The 17032-nt window shown below is 40.1% G+C and overlaps 1 protein-coding gene across 1 annotated transcript; it reads right to left on the bottom strand.

Annotated features, from left to right (window-relative positions):
- Window positions 1–4588: 4588 nt before the first annotated feature.
- On the bottom strand, window positions 4589–5607 carry ATOH7 (atonal bHLH transcription factor 7). The gene has a single exon (XM_039324682.1). The coding sequence runs from the start codon at window positions 5579–5581 to the stop codon at window positions 5150–5152; it is 432 nt and encodes a 143-aa protein (XP_039180616.1). The 5' UTR covers window positions 5582–5607; the 3' UTR covers window positions 4589–5149.
- Between the last annotated feature and the right edge of the window lie 11425 nt (window positions 5608–17032).

Genomic DNA, 17032 nt, shown 5'->3' with positions numbered 1-17032 from the left:
AAAAATATTAGATCAATTGAGCCACCACTGCTTTGTTGTAAACTCTTGATTTGTGTCATAGAAAAGCACAGTATAATATATATAAGGAACTGTTGTAAAATTCATAGCAAGACACTGTTCTGTGGAAAAAAAGACTTCACCTACCCAATTTAAACAGTACCTGAATTAATATAGCAGGAAACTTCCTACCTGATAAATGAAGTACAAATTACACAACTCAATGGCCTTATATTCTACCAATATGAAGTTGTTATTTTTCCATTAAAATGGGTTTTTAATCCTAGTAATATATGATGGAAAGAGGGAGGGGAATGAATGGTACGTTCTAAAGTATATTTTAAATGCATATAAAGAAAAATGCCAAACTGTTCGGCAAATGTGTTTTTTTCCTAATCCATTGAATAAATGCTTCAGAGTGGCATTATACAAATATCTCTTTGCCTGTGTCCCTGGGGATCTGTTATCCAAAACATTATAGAGCCAAAGGCTTTTTCCAGTTTGTCTTTAGATTGCAAGTGGTGATTACAGATTGCATCTGATGAAGCTAGCATGGAATATTTATGTTCTCCTTTAACAACGGTGACCCACACCCCCCAAAATGGTTTCCGTGTGCAGAACGGAAGGCAATCCTGCTGTCCTCAAAACCATATGCCTGGATTCGCTACAGAATCTGAATTTGGAGACATTCTGCAAGGAAGTCTCATCATTGCCTCCATGAAGAAGAAGAGCTGCACCAAAACCCAAAAGCACGTAGTCTTTCCATCTTGTCTGCTGCTCTCCTCAGCAAATCAGTATCTCCTCCTTCCTTTTTCCCAACAACATATGAGGAATTATCTCTGCGTTACCTTGGCTCTGTCCAAGGTACTCTTTTATCTTGTACAAAGCAGCCAAAGCTTAAATCAGTTTCCTGATGCAATTTCATAGTAGATTTAAGCATTCCCTTGAGTCTAGCACAACTCCTGGTAACAATATGGATGCACACAAACAAGTTTTGGGGCAATAGCACAGAAGTGTTGTGTGATTTCCTACTCCAGGGATGATTTTCTGTTCCACACTGTAACCGGTAACCCTGAAATTTCATGATGGGCTAGGCCAGGGGTCTTCAAACTTGGCCCTTTTATGATTTGTGGACTTCAACTCCCAGAATTCCTCAGCCAGCATGCCTGGCTGAGGAATTCTGGAAGTCTACAAGTCATAAAAGGACCAAGTTTGAAGACCCCTGGCCTAGCCCATCCTAGTATTAACAGAAGCAACTCTTCTGAGTCCAAATATAGTCAGCTTAAGTAAATCTATTTTAAATAAACAATTGCCATTAGAGAAACAAATTTGTCTGGTGTTTTTTTTTTTTCATCAAAGTGTTGAAAGCACCATATCAGAACTTCTGCTGCTCATTACTTGCAACTCATCTCACTACTGTCTCTGACAAAAATTACATGTTATGTTTACAGTAGTATAAGAATATGAAATGCAGTTGCTCTGCTGGTTGGTCTGAAATTCTTCCTTGATTCCTGGCAAGTATGAATCACACAAGGAAACACATTTCCTGACTTTCTTAATCCAGATTTTACAAGCAGCTGAGGAAGGCCAGAAGGGATGAAACTGTTTGCTTTGTGTAGTCCTGGCTGGGATGAAGGAGAGGATTAAATACTATTCCTGCCACTTAAGAGCAATTGCATTGTTCTGTCTCTAGCAACAGGGAGAGTGGACAATCACTACTTTTGAGGGTGTTTGAGAATTTTCAGGGGGACTGGCATCAAAGCAAGTGAGCGAAAAACTCAGGGCAACAGAGCCAACATCTTGACTGAACTTAGATTTGGGCACAACAAGCCAGTCAAAATTAAAGCTGAGTTTTCAGAAGAAAAATGACATTTGGAAGAACAACTTGCTAACTTGGATTGTTTTGCTCATTTTAACCCCTCTGTCTTGCCTGGCTGCTTCAGAACCTTTCTTGTGTCTTTTCCCATTTGTTTGTTCATAAAGCTTCACAATGAAAGGTTGCTGTGTAGACCAATGCTAGTCCACAGAGCAATGGCCAAAGAGTCCACAAGGCACTTGAAAGTTTCTCAATCAAAATAAATCCACCAGGCAAACTTAAATCCACAACACAAAAGAATTTCCCAGGCACTATCCAAGTCAAGGCATGGTGTCAATACAAAGCAAGGTAGGAATCACAATGACCAGAAAACACACAGGAAACAAACATGTTGTTCCCAGCATCGCCTCCATCTGTCTTCCTCACTGACCAGCTGCAGCTGCATGCTGTCCCTACCTGGAGCCTCAGTCAAATCCCTCACAGATAGGTGCTCTGAACCACCAATCAACTCAGCTCCTGATATGCCAAGAACTGGTTCATCCTCCCCTGAGCTGATCTCTAGAGAGATATCTAGGGAAGTGGGGGGGAAGCATGACCATGAAGTCAGATTGTTTATATCAGGGGTCTTCAAACATGGCCCTTTTATGGCTTGTGGACTTCAACTTCCAGAATTCCTCAGCCAGTGTGCCTGGCTGAGGAATTCTGTGAGTTGAAGTCCACAAGTCATAAAAGGGCCAAGTTTGAAGACCCCTGCCCTAAGCTGAACTGCTGCATAACAGACTAATCTATAAAGCAGGGCTGGGCAACTATGACAATTTTACGACCTGTGGACTTCAGCTCCCAGATTTGGCATAGCTGGCTCGGGAATTCTGGGAGTTGAAGTCCATAGGTCTTAAAGGTGCCACAGTTGCCCACCCTTGCTATAAAGTGACTTGTTGGTCATAAACAGTTGTATAATGCAAAATATCATCATGTGTCAAGTGAAATGGATTCGCACCCTGGATTTGAAATGTGTGCGCTCTGTCATTTTGCTAGTTTCTTTTCTTCCTTTTAAAATATTTAAATATTTTTTTAGACTCATGGTAATGTCCGTGGATGGAAAGAGAGGACTGTCATTTTTTTCATATGGCTTTAGGCAGGAATATACCCATCACACTGCACAAGATAAATCCAGGAAATCAATTTCTTGCTGGCTCAGATGACCATGGAAATCAGCAAGGCAGGTGGTTATTGGTTTTAAGGGAATATGGGAAAAGAAAACACACACACACACACACACACACACACACACACACACACTGGGCTGAGTTTGTCTACTAGCAAAAATGCTTAATTTAATCAGCAACAAAACAGAAGTGACTTGTCTGGAAATCCTCAAGGGCCCCTCCCAATGCCTGTTATTCAACTGACCTGATGATGGAGCTACAGCCAGCCAATGAAGCAAAGGAATGATCCTTTCTGCACACATCCCTGACAAAGATTACAGTTCAGATTTAAATCTCTTTTCCGCTGAGAATGCAGCAAATTCTACTCCGATATTTATCCACAACAACAGCTCTACCAGTTGGACTAAGAGAGACCATTTAAAAATCATCTGGTTAGTTTTCATAGATGAGGGTGGATTTCAATTTATATCACCCAAGTCTTTGTCCACTGCAGAATAGAATAGAATAGAATAGAACAGAACAGAAGAGAACAGAACAGAATAGAATAATAGAGTAGAGTAGAGTAGAGTAGAGTAGAGTAGAATGGAGTAGAGAGAAGAGAAGAGAAGAATAGAGTAGAGTAGAGTAGAGTAGAGTAGAGTAGAGTAGAGTAGAGTAGAGTAGAGTAGAGTAGAGTAGAGTAGAGTAGAGTAGAGAGTTGAGTAGAGTAGAGCTGGAAGGGACCTTGGGGGTCTTCTAGTCCAGCCCCCTGCTCAAGCAGGAGAACCGATACCATTTCAAACAAGTGACTGTCCACCTCTTCTTAAAAACCTCCAGTGATGGAGCATCCACGATTTCTGGAGGCAAGCTGTTCCACTGATTGATTGTCGTCACTGTCAGGAAGTTTCTCCTTAATTCCAGATTGCTTCTCTCTTTGAGCAGTTTCCAACCATTGTTTCTTGTCCTTCCCTCTGATGCTTTGGAGAATAATTTGACCCCTTCTTCTCTGTGGCAGCCCCTCAAATACTGGAATACTGCTATCATGTCACCCCTGTTTCTTCTTTTCTTTAGACTAGCCAAACCCAAGTCCTGCAGTCGTTCTTCATATGTTTTAGTCTCCAGGCCTTTGATCATTGTAGTTGATCTTCTCTGAACTTTTTCCAAAGTCTAAATATTTTTTTTGTACTACCAAATTTGGATGCAGTATTGCCTCAAAAAAAAATTAGGAAATTCCTTTTTTATGTATGTTATCCATCTAAAGGAATGGACAGAACCTTTCTATGTTAGAGCATACCTAGCTCCCAATAGAGGATGCCCACCACTTTTAATAACAGACATTTTGTATGAGAAAAATGTGTTTATTTGTAGTTTACAAAACTTTTACACTGTAAAAGAAATGAAACAATGTAAAAAAACAATCAGGCTCATTATGAATCACAAATTGTGAAATTTTATTTTCATGCAAGCATCTTATATATAGCATCATGTAACATGGACTAATCTTTTTCATAGCAGCATATAGAATATTTAAACAAAGACTATAACTGAAATTAGCTTCATTCTAGGTTTACACTCTGAGAAATTGTGAGTTGCAATTAAGTAAAACTTGCACAGTTTGGTTTAGAAGAACCTATACGGACAAACTTACAAAGTTTAAGGAAGTTACTTCTTTGCGGACTAAAGAATATCATTTCTATTTTCTGTTGTATAATATACAATTACTGAGGAAACAAAATAAAATACACTGTCAATTTAAGAATTAATGGAGATTTGAATATCTAATCATCCTGATTAAAATTTCAGTTACATTCTCCAATAAGCAAACTTGTTCATTCCATACATAAAACTGGATTAATTTTGTTGTTATTGTTACTGTTATCCTGCTTTGCTTTCATCAACATATCATCATGAAAACAGAAGGTATGGTAGTCAGACATGTATAACTACCCCAAAAAAATTGCATAATGACAAAATGATACAACCTGAAGATATTGTATATATTTAACAGATAAACAGTAGGAAGGGGAAAAATTATCTCCCCCAAAAGAAGATGAATTAGATCAATTTGTTCCAAAGATGAAATCAAATGAGATCAAGAGTACCTGGTGCAGCTGTTCAGTTCTTGTTGCCATGTTTCACAAGAGTGAGAAAGCGAGCCTGTCCCAGATCCACAGCGATGTAGTTGATCAACTTAGAATTGATCAGGCTGGAAGTGGAAAAGTCTGGGAGCACAGGACTCGGTCTCCACAGCCGCCTTCTGACCTGAGCAAGCATGGAAGTGCTCCTCATGAAAGTTAATCCAGCCTTTCTGTGCGCTGAGCCTCTCCGCTTCAGCCAGGATCCGTGTCAGGGCCATGATGTAACTGAGCGCCATCTGGAGAGTCTCGTACTTGGAGAGCTTTTTGTCTTGTCCCCATTGGGGGACCACTTTGCGGAGGTGGTCAAAGGCCGTGTTGAGCCCCTGCATCCTTCTCCTTTCCCTTGCATTGGCAGCAAGCCTGCGCCGGGCAGTGTTCTCCAGCCGTTCAGAGCTGCCTTTCCCTTCACAGCCTGACTCACTGCCGCAGGGGAAGCTGGCATCTGCACTGGGGGTCTCCTTAGGGTTTGGCTTGCAGGGTTTCATGGGCGAAGCTTTTGTTGAAGCTATCAGGAAAAAAAAACTCTGCTTGCAATAGGTCTTTGAAAGAAAATACTTTCCTCAACTTCAAGAGAATGGACTTATTGTGAAAAGGACCATCTTCCCCAAATTACATAATTCAATAGGTACGAAATTGTCCCTGTTTTGGACAAACCAAGAGCGAAACCTGGTCATTCTCCCCATCTTTAATCTTGAATCTTGGTCTTCTTCATTTCCTCTCACTTTGGAAAGAGGCAAGCAGCATCTTTGCCTTCAAAGACTCCAACTTAAAAGGCTAAGAAAATTACAGGGAGAGCTGAGTGCTCACTGTATCTCAAAGAGTTTTGGTGCACCTCTGCCCCAAAGGACTGCTTACGAAGGCAAGGTAGGAGAAAGGTCTAGCAGCAGTCTTCCATAGCTGTCATTTCAGGTCCTTGGTGACCTGACGCAAAGAGCAGCAGAGGAGAGCTCTCTCGCCTCTTCTCCCTGGGCTGTGAGCCCAAGTCACAAGTCAGGGAAGTCTTTATAGAAGCAGCAGCAAGAGCTGAACAGGTTGCAGCAGGTGGGCGGGTGGCCCTCTGTTTCTCTCCCAGCACCTCACTGCCCTGGGAACAGGATGCACATGCGCGTGTACAGGAAAATCCTGACCTTGCAATCTGGGTCTCTTGAAAAGTCTCCCAAAGCCCGGCCTGTCTGACTTGACAACTTGCCATCTGGAGCAGCGTCTGGCCTGACCCCACAAGAATCACCACAACTAAGCAAAGGTCTATTTTTTTTTCCCAATGAATCAGCTTCTGCAGCTCAGCAAAAAAGCTTTGACACATTGCTGGGTTTTTCACTTGCCATAAAGTGCTGGGGGAAGAGGGGGTGGGTGGGAAAAGGGGCTATTATATGTGAACGAAGAGGACATGAGAGTGTCAGAAAACAAAGCAAGCATTAGGATCTGGAGATTCTCACAACTTGCTTAACACAGAAGTTGAGCTTTTACTTACAAAGAATAGCTGAACAATAGTTTTAAGGAATATGTTTTTATGGGATTACAAAAGCATAAAAAAGTGATTTGTCAGCCTGCTTTCCAAATACTAGACAAACACTATCTATTTGTCACAGATAGGTATTGACTGCAAAAGGCATATGATTTTCTAAATAAGAAACAGAAAATATTATTTTGTCCTTTCACAGCATACTGTATATTGCTCTTCTTAATAAGGCATTTTTTTTCATCTTTTTTCTTTCCCACTTGAAAATGTGGTGTAAGTTTAAGGTGAAAGAATATAATTTCCAGACTAATTAAATTATTACTGAGCATTTGTTCACAAGTCATGCTTTCATTCAGTTTTGTAACATGGTATTTTGATCTAAAACTGTGGGTCAATTGTTCCAGTTATGACTCTAAAACATCACGTGACTGCAAATAGTTGATTAAACCTTCACAATGACAATGAATGGAGTCAAATAATCAGAAAACAATAGGATTCAATTGAACATTAGAGATCTCCAGCATGACAGATGTTAAGCCCAGCCTGTTAGGCGCAGTTATCCCACTCTTTATACTCTGCTTCCTAAATGGGCTTGTTAATGGAAAGAGAAGGGTGAGCATCTCCAAATTTCAGCAGCTTTTTTCCCATTTATGAATGGCACTGCCTTTGTTCCCACAAGATAATTCACATGTTCCTGTTTATCTTTATTTGCCTTCCATCCGGTCAAAAAAACTGCTTCTAGTTCCATATTATTTTCTCAGTGAGATCTGTAGTTGTGGCTAGTCATGTTGATTATATGTAAAAGGAAAGACATAAAGCTGTTGATTTTTTTTTTGAAGTTTCAAACTGGTGTTTAAACTCCAGTCAATCTTCTGTGTTTCCATTTGAATCAGTATTGTGGCTAATCAAACTAAATATCTTACTGTAAACTCTTTCCTTTGTTTGAATCAGTTTTCAAGCCATACTATTTCTGAAGAAATACAGAATAGCAGAGTTAGAAAGGACCTTGGAGGTCTTCTAGTCCAACCCCTGATGAAGCAGAAAACCTTGGCTGTCCAATCTCTTCTTTAAAAACCTCCAGTGATGGAGCACCCACCATTTCTCAAGGCAAGGCGTTCCACTGGTTAATTGTTCTGTCAGGAAATTTCTCCTAATTTCTAGGTTGGATCTCTCTCTGATGAGCTTCCATCTGTTATTTCTTGTCCTGCTTTCAGGTGCTTTGGAGAATAGCTTGACTTCCTCTTCTTTGTGGCAGCTCCTTAGATATAACAATAACAATAATAGAATTGGAAGGGACCTTGGAGGTCTTCTAGTCCAACCCCCTGCTGAGGCAGGAAACTACACCATTTCAGACAAATGGCTGTCCAGTCTCTTCTTAAAAATTTCCAGTGTTGGAGCATTCACCACTTCTGGAGGCAGGTTGTTCCACTGGTTAATTGTTCTAACTGTCAGGAAGTTTCTCCTTAGTTCTAGGTTGCTTCTCTCCTTGATTAATTTCCATCCGTTGCTTCTTGTCCTGCCTTCAGGCACTTTGGAGAATAGCTTGACTCCCTCTTCTTTGTGGCAGGCCCTGAGATATTGGAACACTGCTATCATGTCCCCCCTCGTCCTTCTCTTCATTAAACTAGACATACCCAATTCCAGCAACCGTTCCTTATATGTTTTAGCCTCCAGTCCCCTAATCATCTTTGTTGCTCTTCTCTGTACTCTTTATAGAGTCTCAGCATCTTTTTTACATCGTGGTGACCAAAACTGGATGCAGTATTCCAAGTGTGGCCTTACTAAGGCATTGTAAAGTGGTATTAATACTTCACGTGATCTTGATTCTATCCCTCTGTTAATGCAGCCCAGCACTGTGTTGGCTTTTTTGGCAGCTGCAGCACACTGCTGGCTCATATTTAAGTGATTGTCCACTAGGACTTTACTCTACTATTGAGCCAAGGTACCCCCTATACTATACCTGTACATTTGGTTTTTCTTGCCTAAATGTAGAACCTTACTTTTTTCATCATTGGAAGACTACTATCAATACACCCCTAGTCCTTCTCTTCATTAGACTAAAAATACTTAATTCCTGAAATCGTTCGTCATATGTTTTAGCCTCCAGTCATGTAATAATCTTTGTTGCTCTTCTCTGCACCCTTTCTAGAGTCTCAACATATTTATATATTCTGGCAACCAAAACTGGATGCAATATCTTTATAATAGCTTCATGGAAACTCTCCAGAGGCTGAATTACTGGATCAAATCCTAGTTTATTGCCAATTGGAAGTGAGAAGATAGGTTGTGAACTTAGCATTATGATTATTAACCACAAATAAATGGAACAATCGGTTAGTTAACATAGATTTTAATAATCACAGAAAGAGACTTAAGGTGGCCAAGGAAGAAGAGGAGAATTTGTGCTTCAAGGACTGATCAAAATATTGAAATTGAAACACTAGTCCAGTTTACACTAGCTATAAATACTGGAATTTGAACTTCAATATGTTTGGCAAGCATCAAATTGGAAAACATGGTGCTATGGGGTCCACTTGTCCATGTACCTGGGGAATAATACCTGTGTTTAGTATCAAGGAAAGTGTTAAGGTACGGGAAGGTAGTGGATCAGAACTCAATGGGTTATTTGGACTAAATAACAAAATGAAGGGAAGGCTATCTTGATTTTATCTTAATCCCAACAGTGGAACAAAATAGGATAGACTTAAACAACAAGAAGCCATAGAAATTAATTAATTAAATAAATAAATAAATAAAATTATGGTCCTCAAGAATTCTGCCAATAATCTGTAATACATGTTTCAGAAGGGAGATCTACACATGGGAAAATGAAGATCCTAATCACAATAGCTGGGGAGAAATACAGAATTAAAACATGGTAAATTTAGAATTGACATGTAAGCAAGTCTATGAGTAAGACTGGTTATTTTAAGTTCCTAAACAATAATTCCAAGACACACTTAGCTACCTTAAAGGCCAGACAATGATGGCATTCTGCTATAGTTAGAACCAAGTCTTTGCCAAGAATTCAAGGATTTTACAGAAAAATGCTCCAGCTGAGCCTTTAACGTTATTCATTTTCACTCCAACTTGTTCTGGGAGTTAACAAAATTTTATTTATTACAAGATTTGTGCCCTATGACAGCACTCCCCATCCTTTCTGGCTCTGTGGGCTGGAAGCAGCAGCGGTGGCAGCAACAGAGGGGGGAAAGGGGATGGTTTCATCCATGTACGCCCACCATTTGCGCCAATGGAGCTTCATGTGCTGGTGCGCTCACCCACAACTTCCACGTCCTGGTTCCCCATGGGACACAGACCAGGGTTGTGGACCCCTGTCCTACAGTATATACAGTACAGTGAGAATTGCCGACAATGGTAAACCAGTGGTGAGATTCAAATATATGAACAACCAGTTCTCTGTGTGGATGCCACTTCTGGAAGTCCATTCTGGACCTGGGCAACAAAAAATTAGCTACAGGTTCTACCCATTGAGCAGCAGCCAAACTGTTGCCGACATCACCTTCCACTTTAATAAGTGGAAGGCTGAAGCAAAGATAGCAAAATACAATAAATGTGGATGTGAAAAATGCCCAGTTAGACATGGATGCAGCATTTGATCACACAAATGTGCTTATTGATCCAAAAACAAGGACTCTGCACCTGCAAAAAAAAATGCATGATGATGATGATGACGATGATGATATTTATGTCCCAACTTTATTTTGTACAGCTCAAGGCAATATATACAATGCTCCATCCTCTACTTTCTGTACAACATCCCTGTAAGGTGGCTTGAGATGAGAGAAAGTGACTGATTTCATTACAATTTCTATAAATTGCATCCAGGGAATCTCTATACTGATTTACATTATTTCAAATGTTTCAAATGAGAAGATGGTGCTTTATCCAGTTCTCAATACATCTGCTTGACACACTTTAAAGAATATTTGGTGGTCAACGCATAGACAATTGCTCTTCCCATTTAAATATGAGCCAGCAGTGTGCTGCAGCTGCCAAAAAAGCTAACAAAGTGCTGGGCTGCATTAACAGAGGGATAGAATCAAGATCATGTGAAGTGTTAACACCACTTTACAATGCCTTGGTAAGGCCACACTTGGAATACTGCATCCAGTTTTGGTCACCGCGATGTAAAAAAGATGTTGAGACTCTAGAAAGAGTACAGAGAAGAGCAACAAAGATGATTAGGGGACTGGAGGCTAAAGCATATAAGGAATCGTTGCTAGAATTGGGTATGTCTAGTTTAACGAGGAGGACGACGAGGGGGGACATGATAGCAGTGTTCCAATATCTCAGAGGTTGCCACAAAGAAGAGGGAGTCAAGCTATTCTCCAAAGTGCCTGAGGCCGGACAAGAAGCAACAGATGGAAACTAATCAAGGAGAGAAGCAACCTAGAACTAAGGAGAAACTTCCTGACAGTTAGAACAATTAGCCAGTGGAACAACCTGCCTCCAGAAGTGGTGAATGCTGCAACACTGGAAGTTTTTAAGAGACTGGACAGCCATAGGGTATATAGGGTTACCTGCCTGAGCAGGCGGTTGGACTTGATGATCTCCAAGGTCCCTTCCAACTTTATTATTGTTGTTGTTGTTGTTGTTGTTGTTGTTATTATTATTATTATTCCCTCACTCCATTACCTCACATGTGAGAGACTAAATCTGAATTCTGCATAAGAGCAGCCATGAACTGAAATCCATCACAAGGATCTAGACTGGGAAGATGTTTTTATTGGCCCTAGCTTTACCTCCAGTTGCTGGACCTCCTGATTAATGTAAAAGATTAGCCTATGAATTAGAGTTTAGCATTATAAGCGATGCCCTGGCTTGTTATTCAGAGCCACGTGATCGTAACAATATTGTACTGGCAGATGACACAGACCTATTATTTTTTAATTCCAATTTATCTCCTTGTGCAAACAGGCATAAAATTACAATCCTCCACCCAGCATGTCTGATTGATTTCCAACCGGCCCAATGTGCCAGATGTTGTTTGGTTGTTTGCTTTGACCTCCACTAGCGACACTGAGAGCTTTTCAGCTTGGTCGCTTAGGGTTTTCTCAGCAGGGAAGCCCCACCTTTGGCTGGAGGCTTCTAAGTGGGTCCCATATGTTGGGGGGGGGAGGGCCTGGCTGATGGGAATGAACTCTGAAGGGGCATCCAGCGTTATGGCTTGAGATGGCCCAGAAGGTATTATAAATGACTCCAATCTAATTAAATATTTTTGCCTTCTTCTGATGGACAAAAGAAAACAAAGACAAGGAAGAAGACAAGGTGCCCCATTTGCAAGCAGTTAGATAAAGGTGATCCTGAAGTCAACAAGACATGTTTAGTAAGCTTCTAATGGACGAAACCAGTTAATAATATTTAACTGCTTTATGAATTACACCATTGGTCCATCTTTGAGTTATTTCATTTGCAGACAAGCTACACAAGTAGACATGTGATGTTTACTTGACTTTCAACAAGAATAACAATGACGATGTCAGTGTCAATAACAGACAGAATGATTGTGGCAAAGGCAAGCAATGGTAGTACCAGTAGTAATAGGAACCTTGGGTGCAATCCCAAAACAAGTGGAGCATCACCTGAGCACCATTGGCATTGACAGATTTGCCATCAGTCAGTTGCAAAAGGCGGCCTTACTGGGAACTGCTTCCATCCTGCGACGATATCGGTAACACCATGAAACATCCAGATCTGCCTATCCCAGGTCCTGGGTAAGGATTTGATAGGTAGACAAAAATGCCAAACCCAGTTTGAACATCTGGCTGATGGAGCGATGATCCATAATAATTGCAATGAGAAATCTCACAGACTGATTATTCTACAATGTCATGATTGAGTGTCCAAAATTATGCATTGGAAGCTTTGCCAAAAGTTTGGGTCTGCATGCAGCCAAAATTACTGGGAACACCAAATTGACAAAATTCTTGAAAATGAACAAGATCCTTTATTGTTAAGATGGCATTACTTTTTTAAAAAAATGAAAATGTGTGGAATTTTGTACAAACATTTACTTTAAGATAAAACAATTAGGATCTGCAGCAAATATTGAAATCTATCCAAGCAACCAGCCGGAATGCTTTTCTTTAATCAGTTGCCACTCAATTACTCCACTGACTGTTTGGGGGACTCTCTGATGTTGTCTTTTAACATATTTTTGGTTCTTTTTTCAAACATGAAGCTTCCTCATATATTCTGGTGCTGTTCCCACAAAACACTTACACAAGGATTGGCTCCTTAGTCAAATCCACTTATGAATGGTTCAGAATATTCAGATTCCCATTATAGTATCTAGGTCAAAAATTCAATATACTAATCTAATATGCCATAAATCTTTATGCCAAGAGAATTTCAACGAGTCTTTAAAATATCACTATCCATTCTCTTTATTGGGCAGTGCAGCCAAACAGTGTTTTGACTGGTGATAATGAATTCCATAAGGAGTTCCGGTAGCTGGGGTTAATTTAACCTGTGCATTGTTTGATCTATGTTGGCCTACATTTTAACTTTGGGGGATTGCCTGACTGGTACCCACTGATCCTTCTGTGGTATTCTCAAAACCCACTAACCCCGCTATCAACCCAGTTTAAGCATGTTATAGGAACAGATCCACTGTACTGTATTGTTTCGCTTGGTGGATCTGACCTGGCGCTTCTCCCTGCTTTACTGTTACAGGAAGTTCTCATTCTAGAAATAGTCCCTTCATTAGCCAAATCTGTTCAATGTACTGTAGGTATATCTTGAGAAGTTTTGAAGAGTTTAAAAAACTGGAAAGTAAAATCCCTAATTAATTATCTTTCTGGTTTGCAGCCATAGACGAAGATTGCAAATAGCACTGGAACAGAATGCTGGCTGCTTCCTGAAGCATCACTTGATTTAAGATTAATGCTGTTGAGGGCAGGCTTACAAATGTAAAACCATCTGCAGCCTCTCCTGGGGTTTAGGACCTGCTGCAGAGTAATTTTATGAAAAAACAGGTGCTCATTTGGAAATTTGTTTTTTGTTGTTTTTTTCTGAAAAGCTAACTTCGACAAAAATGGCCTTGGCTAATTATCAGCATTATTGGATGGGTCCTTATTGGTATTTTAATTGTGTCATTTTGTTTTAAAAGGACACACATGAGAGTCTGGGTGGAACTACCTATACAGGTACTTATCATGCTGGCTATGGATGATGGGAGATGTAGCCAAACATACCTGAAGGGTGCTACCTTGGGGAAGGTTGGGTTAGCCCAGTGATGACTGATGAGAGAGAGAGAAAAAAATGATGGATGAATCAGTAGGTAGATAGTGGGTAGATAGATAGATAATAGATAGATAGATAGATAGATAGATAGATAGATAGATAGATAGATAGATAGATGGCTAGACAGATAAGATAAAAGAATGATGATAGATAGATAGATAGATAGATAGATAGATAGATAGATAGATAGATAGATTCATAGATTCATAGAAGTAGTTGATAGTGAGAAAGAGATACAAAGAGACAGATAATTGTGGGGTCCTTGGTGCACTTTGAGGTTGGTTATTTTCTTGCAGACTTTTCAATACCAAACTAGGTAACATCATTTGTGCTAGAAGGGAGTGGGATTTGCTCTCTAATTTCTATACTAGTGGCTTGCCCTGTCAGTGTTGCTCGGAGTGTTCTTGGTGGTTCCTTGATCGGATTGTTGTTTGCTGTTAACTCGTTGGTAGTTGCTTGATTGGGGTATTGTTTACTTTTTGATTTTTGATTTAGTGTTAATCTTGGTGTTAATATCTGCTCATCTGGATGTTGATTGCTAGTGGGAGATGTTTTTGTCAACTGTACAAATGAGCAAGGCTGCAGCCATTTTTTCTACTCATTTTCGGTTGCCACATAGTCTCTAGTCTCAATAATCTTTTGTCCTGTGGGAACCAAGGTCATCGGCTGCTCCTGAGACTGCAGGGTGGGCGTTGCGTAAAAAGCCCGCCAAGAAGATGTATTGGGGAACGTAGTTGCTTGCATAATTTTAGGGAAGGGATTTTTAAACTTTGTATTGGGGAATTGTTACATGTGTCTCTAGGTTTGGTTTCACTTTTGATATGCTGATACTTTGTAACTAATAAACATGTTCTTTGAGGAATTTGCAAGCCTCGGAGTTCTGCTTTATTCGTCTCTGTCTGTCAGAACCATGACAGCTTTGTTCTTTTTGTTTCCTTTTTTGACTTTTTGATTCTCTTTTGAATGGTATGTAAATGTTGTTTATCTCACTGTGCCTGTTGATGGCAGATTTGTCTGAGTACCAGGCTTTCAGGAATTCTGTAACATTTTTGGAGTTGGCTTGGTCTAGGATGCTCACCATTTCCAGTTGAAACTATAGTTAAGTATGTCCATGTGTTGTGAAATTAAGCAGTTTTCATCATATCTTCTGGCTGATAGTTGGTGTTCATGGATGCATTCTGCTAGTCTTCTGCAGAGGAGAAACAGGAATTATCTACAACATAGTGGCTGTTACACTATATGTTGTAGATGCACAATCCACAACCCAAAACCTACATAAAAGCAAAGCCTCATTTTCAAAGATTTGTAGAACCCTTGTAGAAATGTCAGTCTCTAGGGGGGAATACTGTTCTAGAGGGCAGGCACCCCAACAGAGAAGAAGTACTTCTGGGGTCCCCCTAAGTGACATGGTTTGAGATACAAGTGCCCTCACTCTGCCTAATCTCACTTCTTCTTCTTGTGCCATATCTGTTATCGGATGTTGGCGATAACGTTGGCGATCCTGTTTTTATCAGCAGCCACACGAAAAAGTGCTGCTGAGTTTTGTTCAAACCAGTCCCTTAGATTTTGAAGCCACGATGTTCTTCTTCTGCCTGGACCTCATTTGCCTTCAATCTTTCCCTGGAGGATTAAATGGAGTGTGCCATATTTTTCTGGGTGCCGTATCACGTGTCCAAAATATTCTAACTTTCATTTTTTAATTGTTTTGGTGATTTCCCTTGGCTTTCCCAGGCGGCTTATCACCTCATTTCTGATCTTGTCAACCCTGCTTATACGTAACAACCGCCTGTAAATTCACATTTCAAATGCTTCTAGTCTCTTCAGGTGGCTTTCTGTCAGAGACCAACTCTCTACTCCACAGAGCAGGATAGAAAAAATATAGCATCTGACAAGCCTGATTTTCAGTCTTAGGCTTATGTTGTGACTGCAGAAGATCTTTTTCATTTTGAAGAATGCTGTTCGAGCTTTTTCTATCCTTGTCTTTATCTCAGTGGTCATGTCCCATCTTTCATGTAAATTAGAACCACTGGATAGGCAAAAATGATTGGAGACAGGCAGTCCTTCAAATAATCAAGTCCTGTGCCATGCTGGACTTTTTAGGTGGCAGCACTTTAAATGCTAATTTGCATTGGTAGACTGTTATGATTCTTTTCTTCCTACATGTTTGATAGGCTCTGTTCATTATTTTTGTTTTCTTCCATTCAATCATGTCAGATTCTCAAAGATTGCCCAGACAAGTTCCTGAAGTTTTTTTTTTCTAGCAAGTTTTTTTTCAGAAGTGATTTGCCATTGCCTCCTTCCTAGGATTGAGAGATAGTGACCGGCCCAAGGTCATCCGGCTGGCTTTGTGCCTAAGGTGGGATTAGAACTCACAGTCTTTCAGTTTCTAGCCTGATGCTTTAACCACTATATCACACTGGCTTTTTTTTTTTTTCATTATTTAGCATTTTTCTATCCTTGCTCCCTTACTTCATAGAAGCCAAATTGATTTCCACAGATTTTATTTATGTATGTATTAAATTAATATGCCACCCATTCACAATAAAGCACCTCTGGGGTTTTCCAAACACTATCCCATCTATTCATTAAATGTGACTGCCACTGATACACTGAGAGCTGCACTATACGACTTCTTAACTTATTGATCATGGAAGCTGGTAGCAATAAATAATTTGTAAATCATAAAAAAAAATCAGCTTCCCAGTGCTTTAATGGGTGAGAAATAGGTGTGTGTGTGTGTGTGTGTGTGTGTGTGTATTCTTCTATGGAAGCCAACTTTAGAATTAAGGGTTACTGCTGTTTTATAATAGATTTCCTATAGTTGTATTGACATGTGATTAAAAAAAAAAAGAGCTGGCAGATTATCAGTAGACTGAATTCCATTAAAACAAGTCTCGGAAATCATTTGGGCCACTTTAGCTGACTGTGTTCAGCAGGTCAGCGGTTCAAATCTCACCAGCTCAAGGTTGACTCAGCCTTCCATCCTTCCGGGGTAGGTAAAATGAGGACCCGGATTGTTGGGGGCAATGTAAATATATATATATATTGCTTACTGGTGTACACCGCTTAGAGAGTGCTTGCACTTAAAGCGGTATATAAGTCTCATAAAATAAATAAATAAATAAAATAAACTTCTACATCATCAAACTGGACAAAATATATACCTTGGTTGCAGTTGGGTTTTCTTCATTGCTGAAAGGCGGGGGGGGGG

The sequence above is a fragment of the Crotalus tigris genome, unplaced genomic scaffold, assembly GCF_016545835.1.
Source record: "Crotalus tigris isolate CLP2741 ecotype Arizona unplaced genomic scaffold, ASM1654583v1 scf7180000024304.1987388, whole genome shotgun sequence".
NCBI classification, from domain to species: domain Eukaryota; kingdom Metazoa; phylum Chordata; class Lepidosauria; order Squamata; family Viperidae; genus Crotalus; species Crotalus tigris.
Note: the sequence above shows the minus strand (reverse complement) of the source record. Positions and strands in the feature narration are given on the sequence as shown.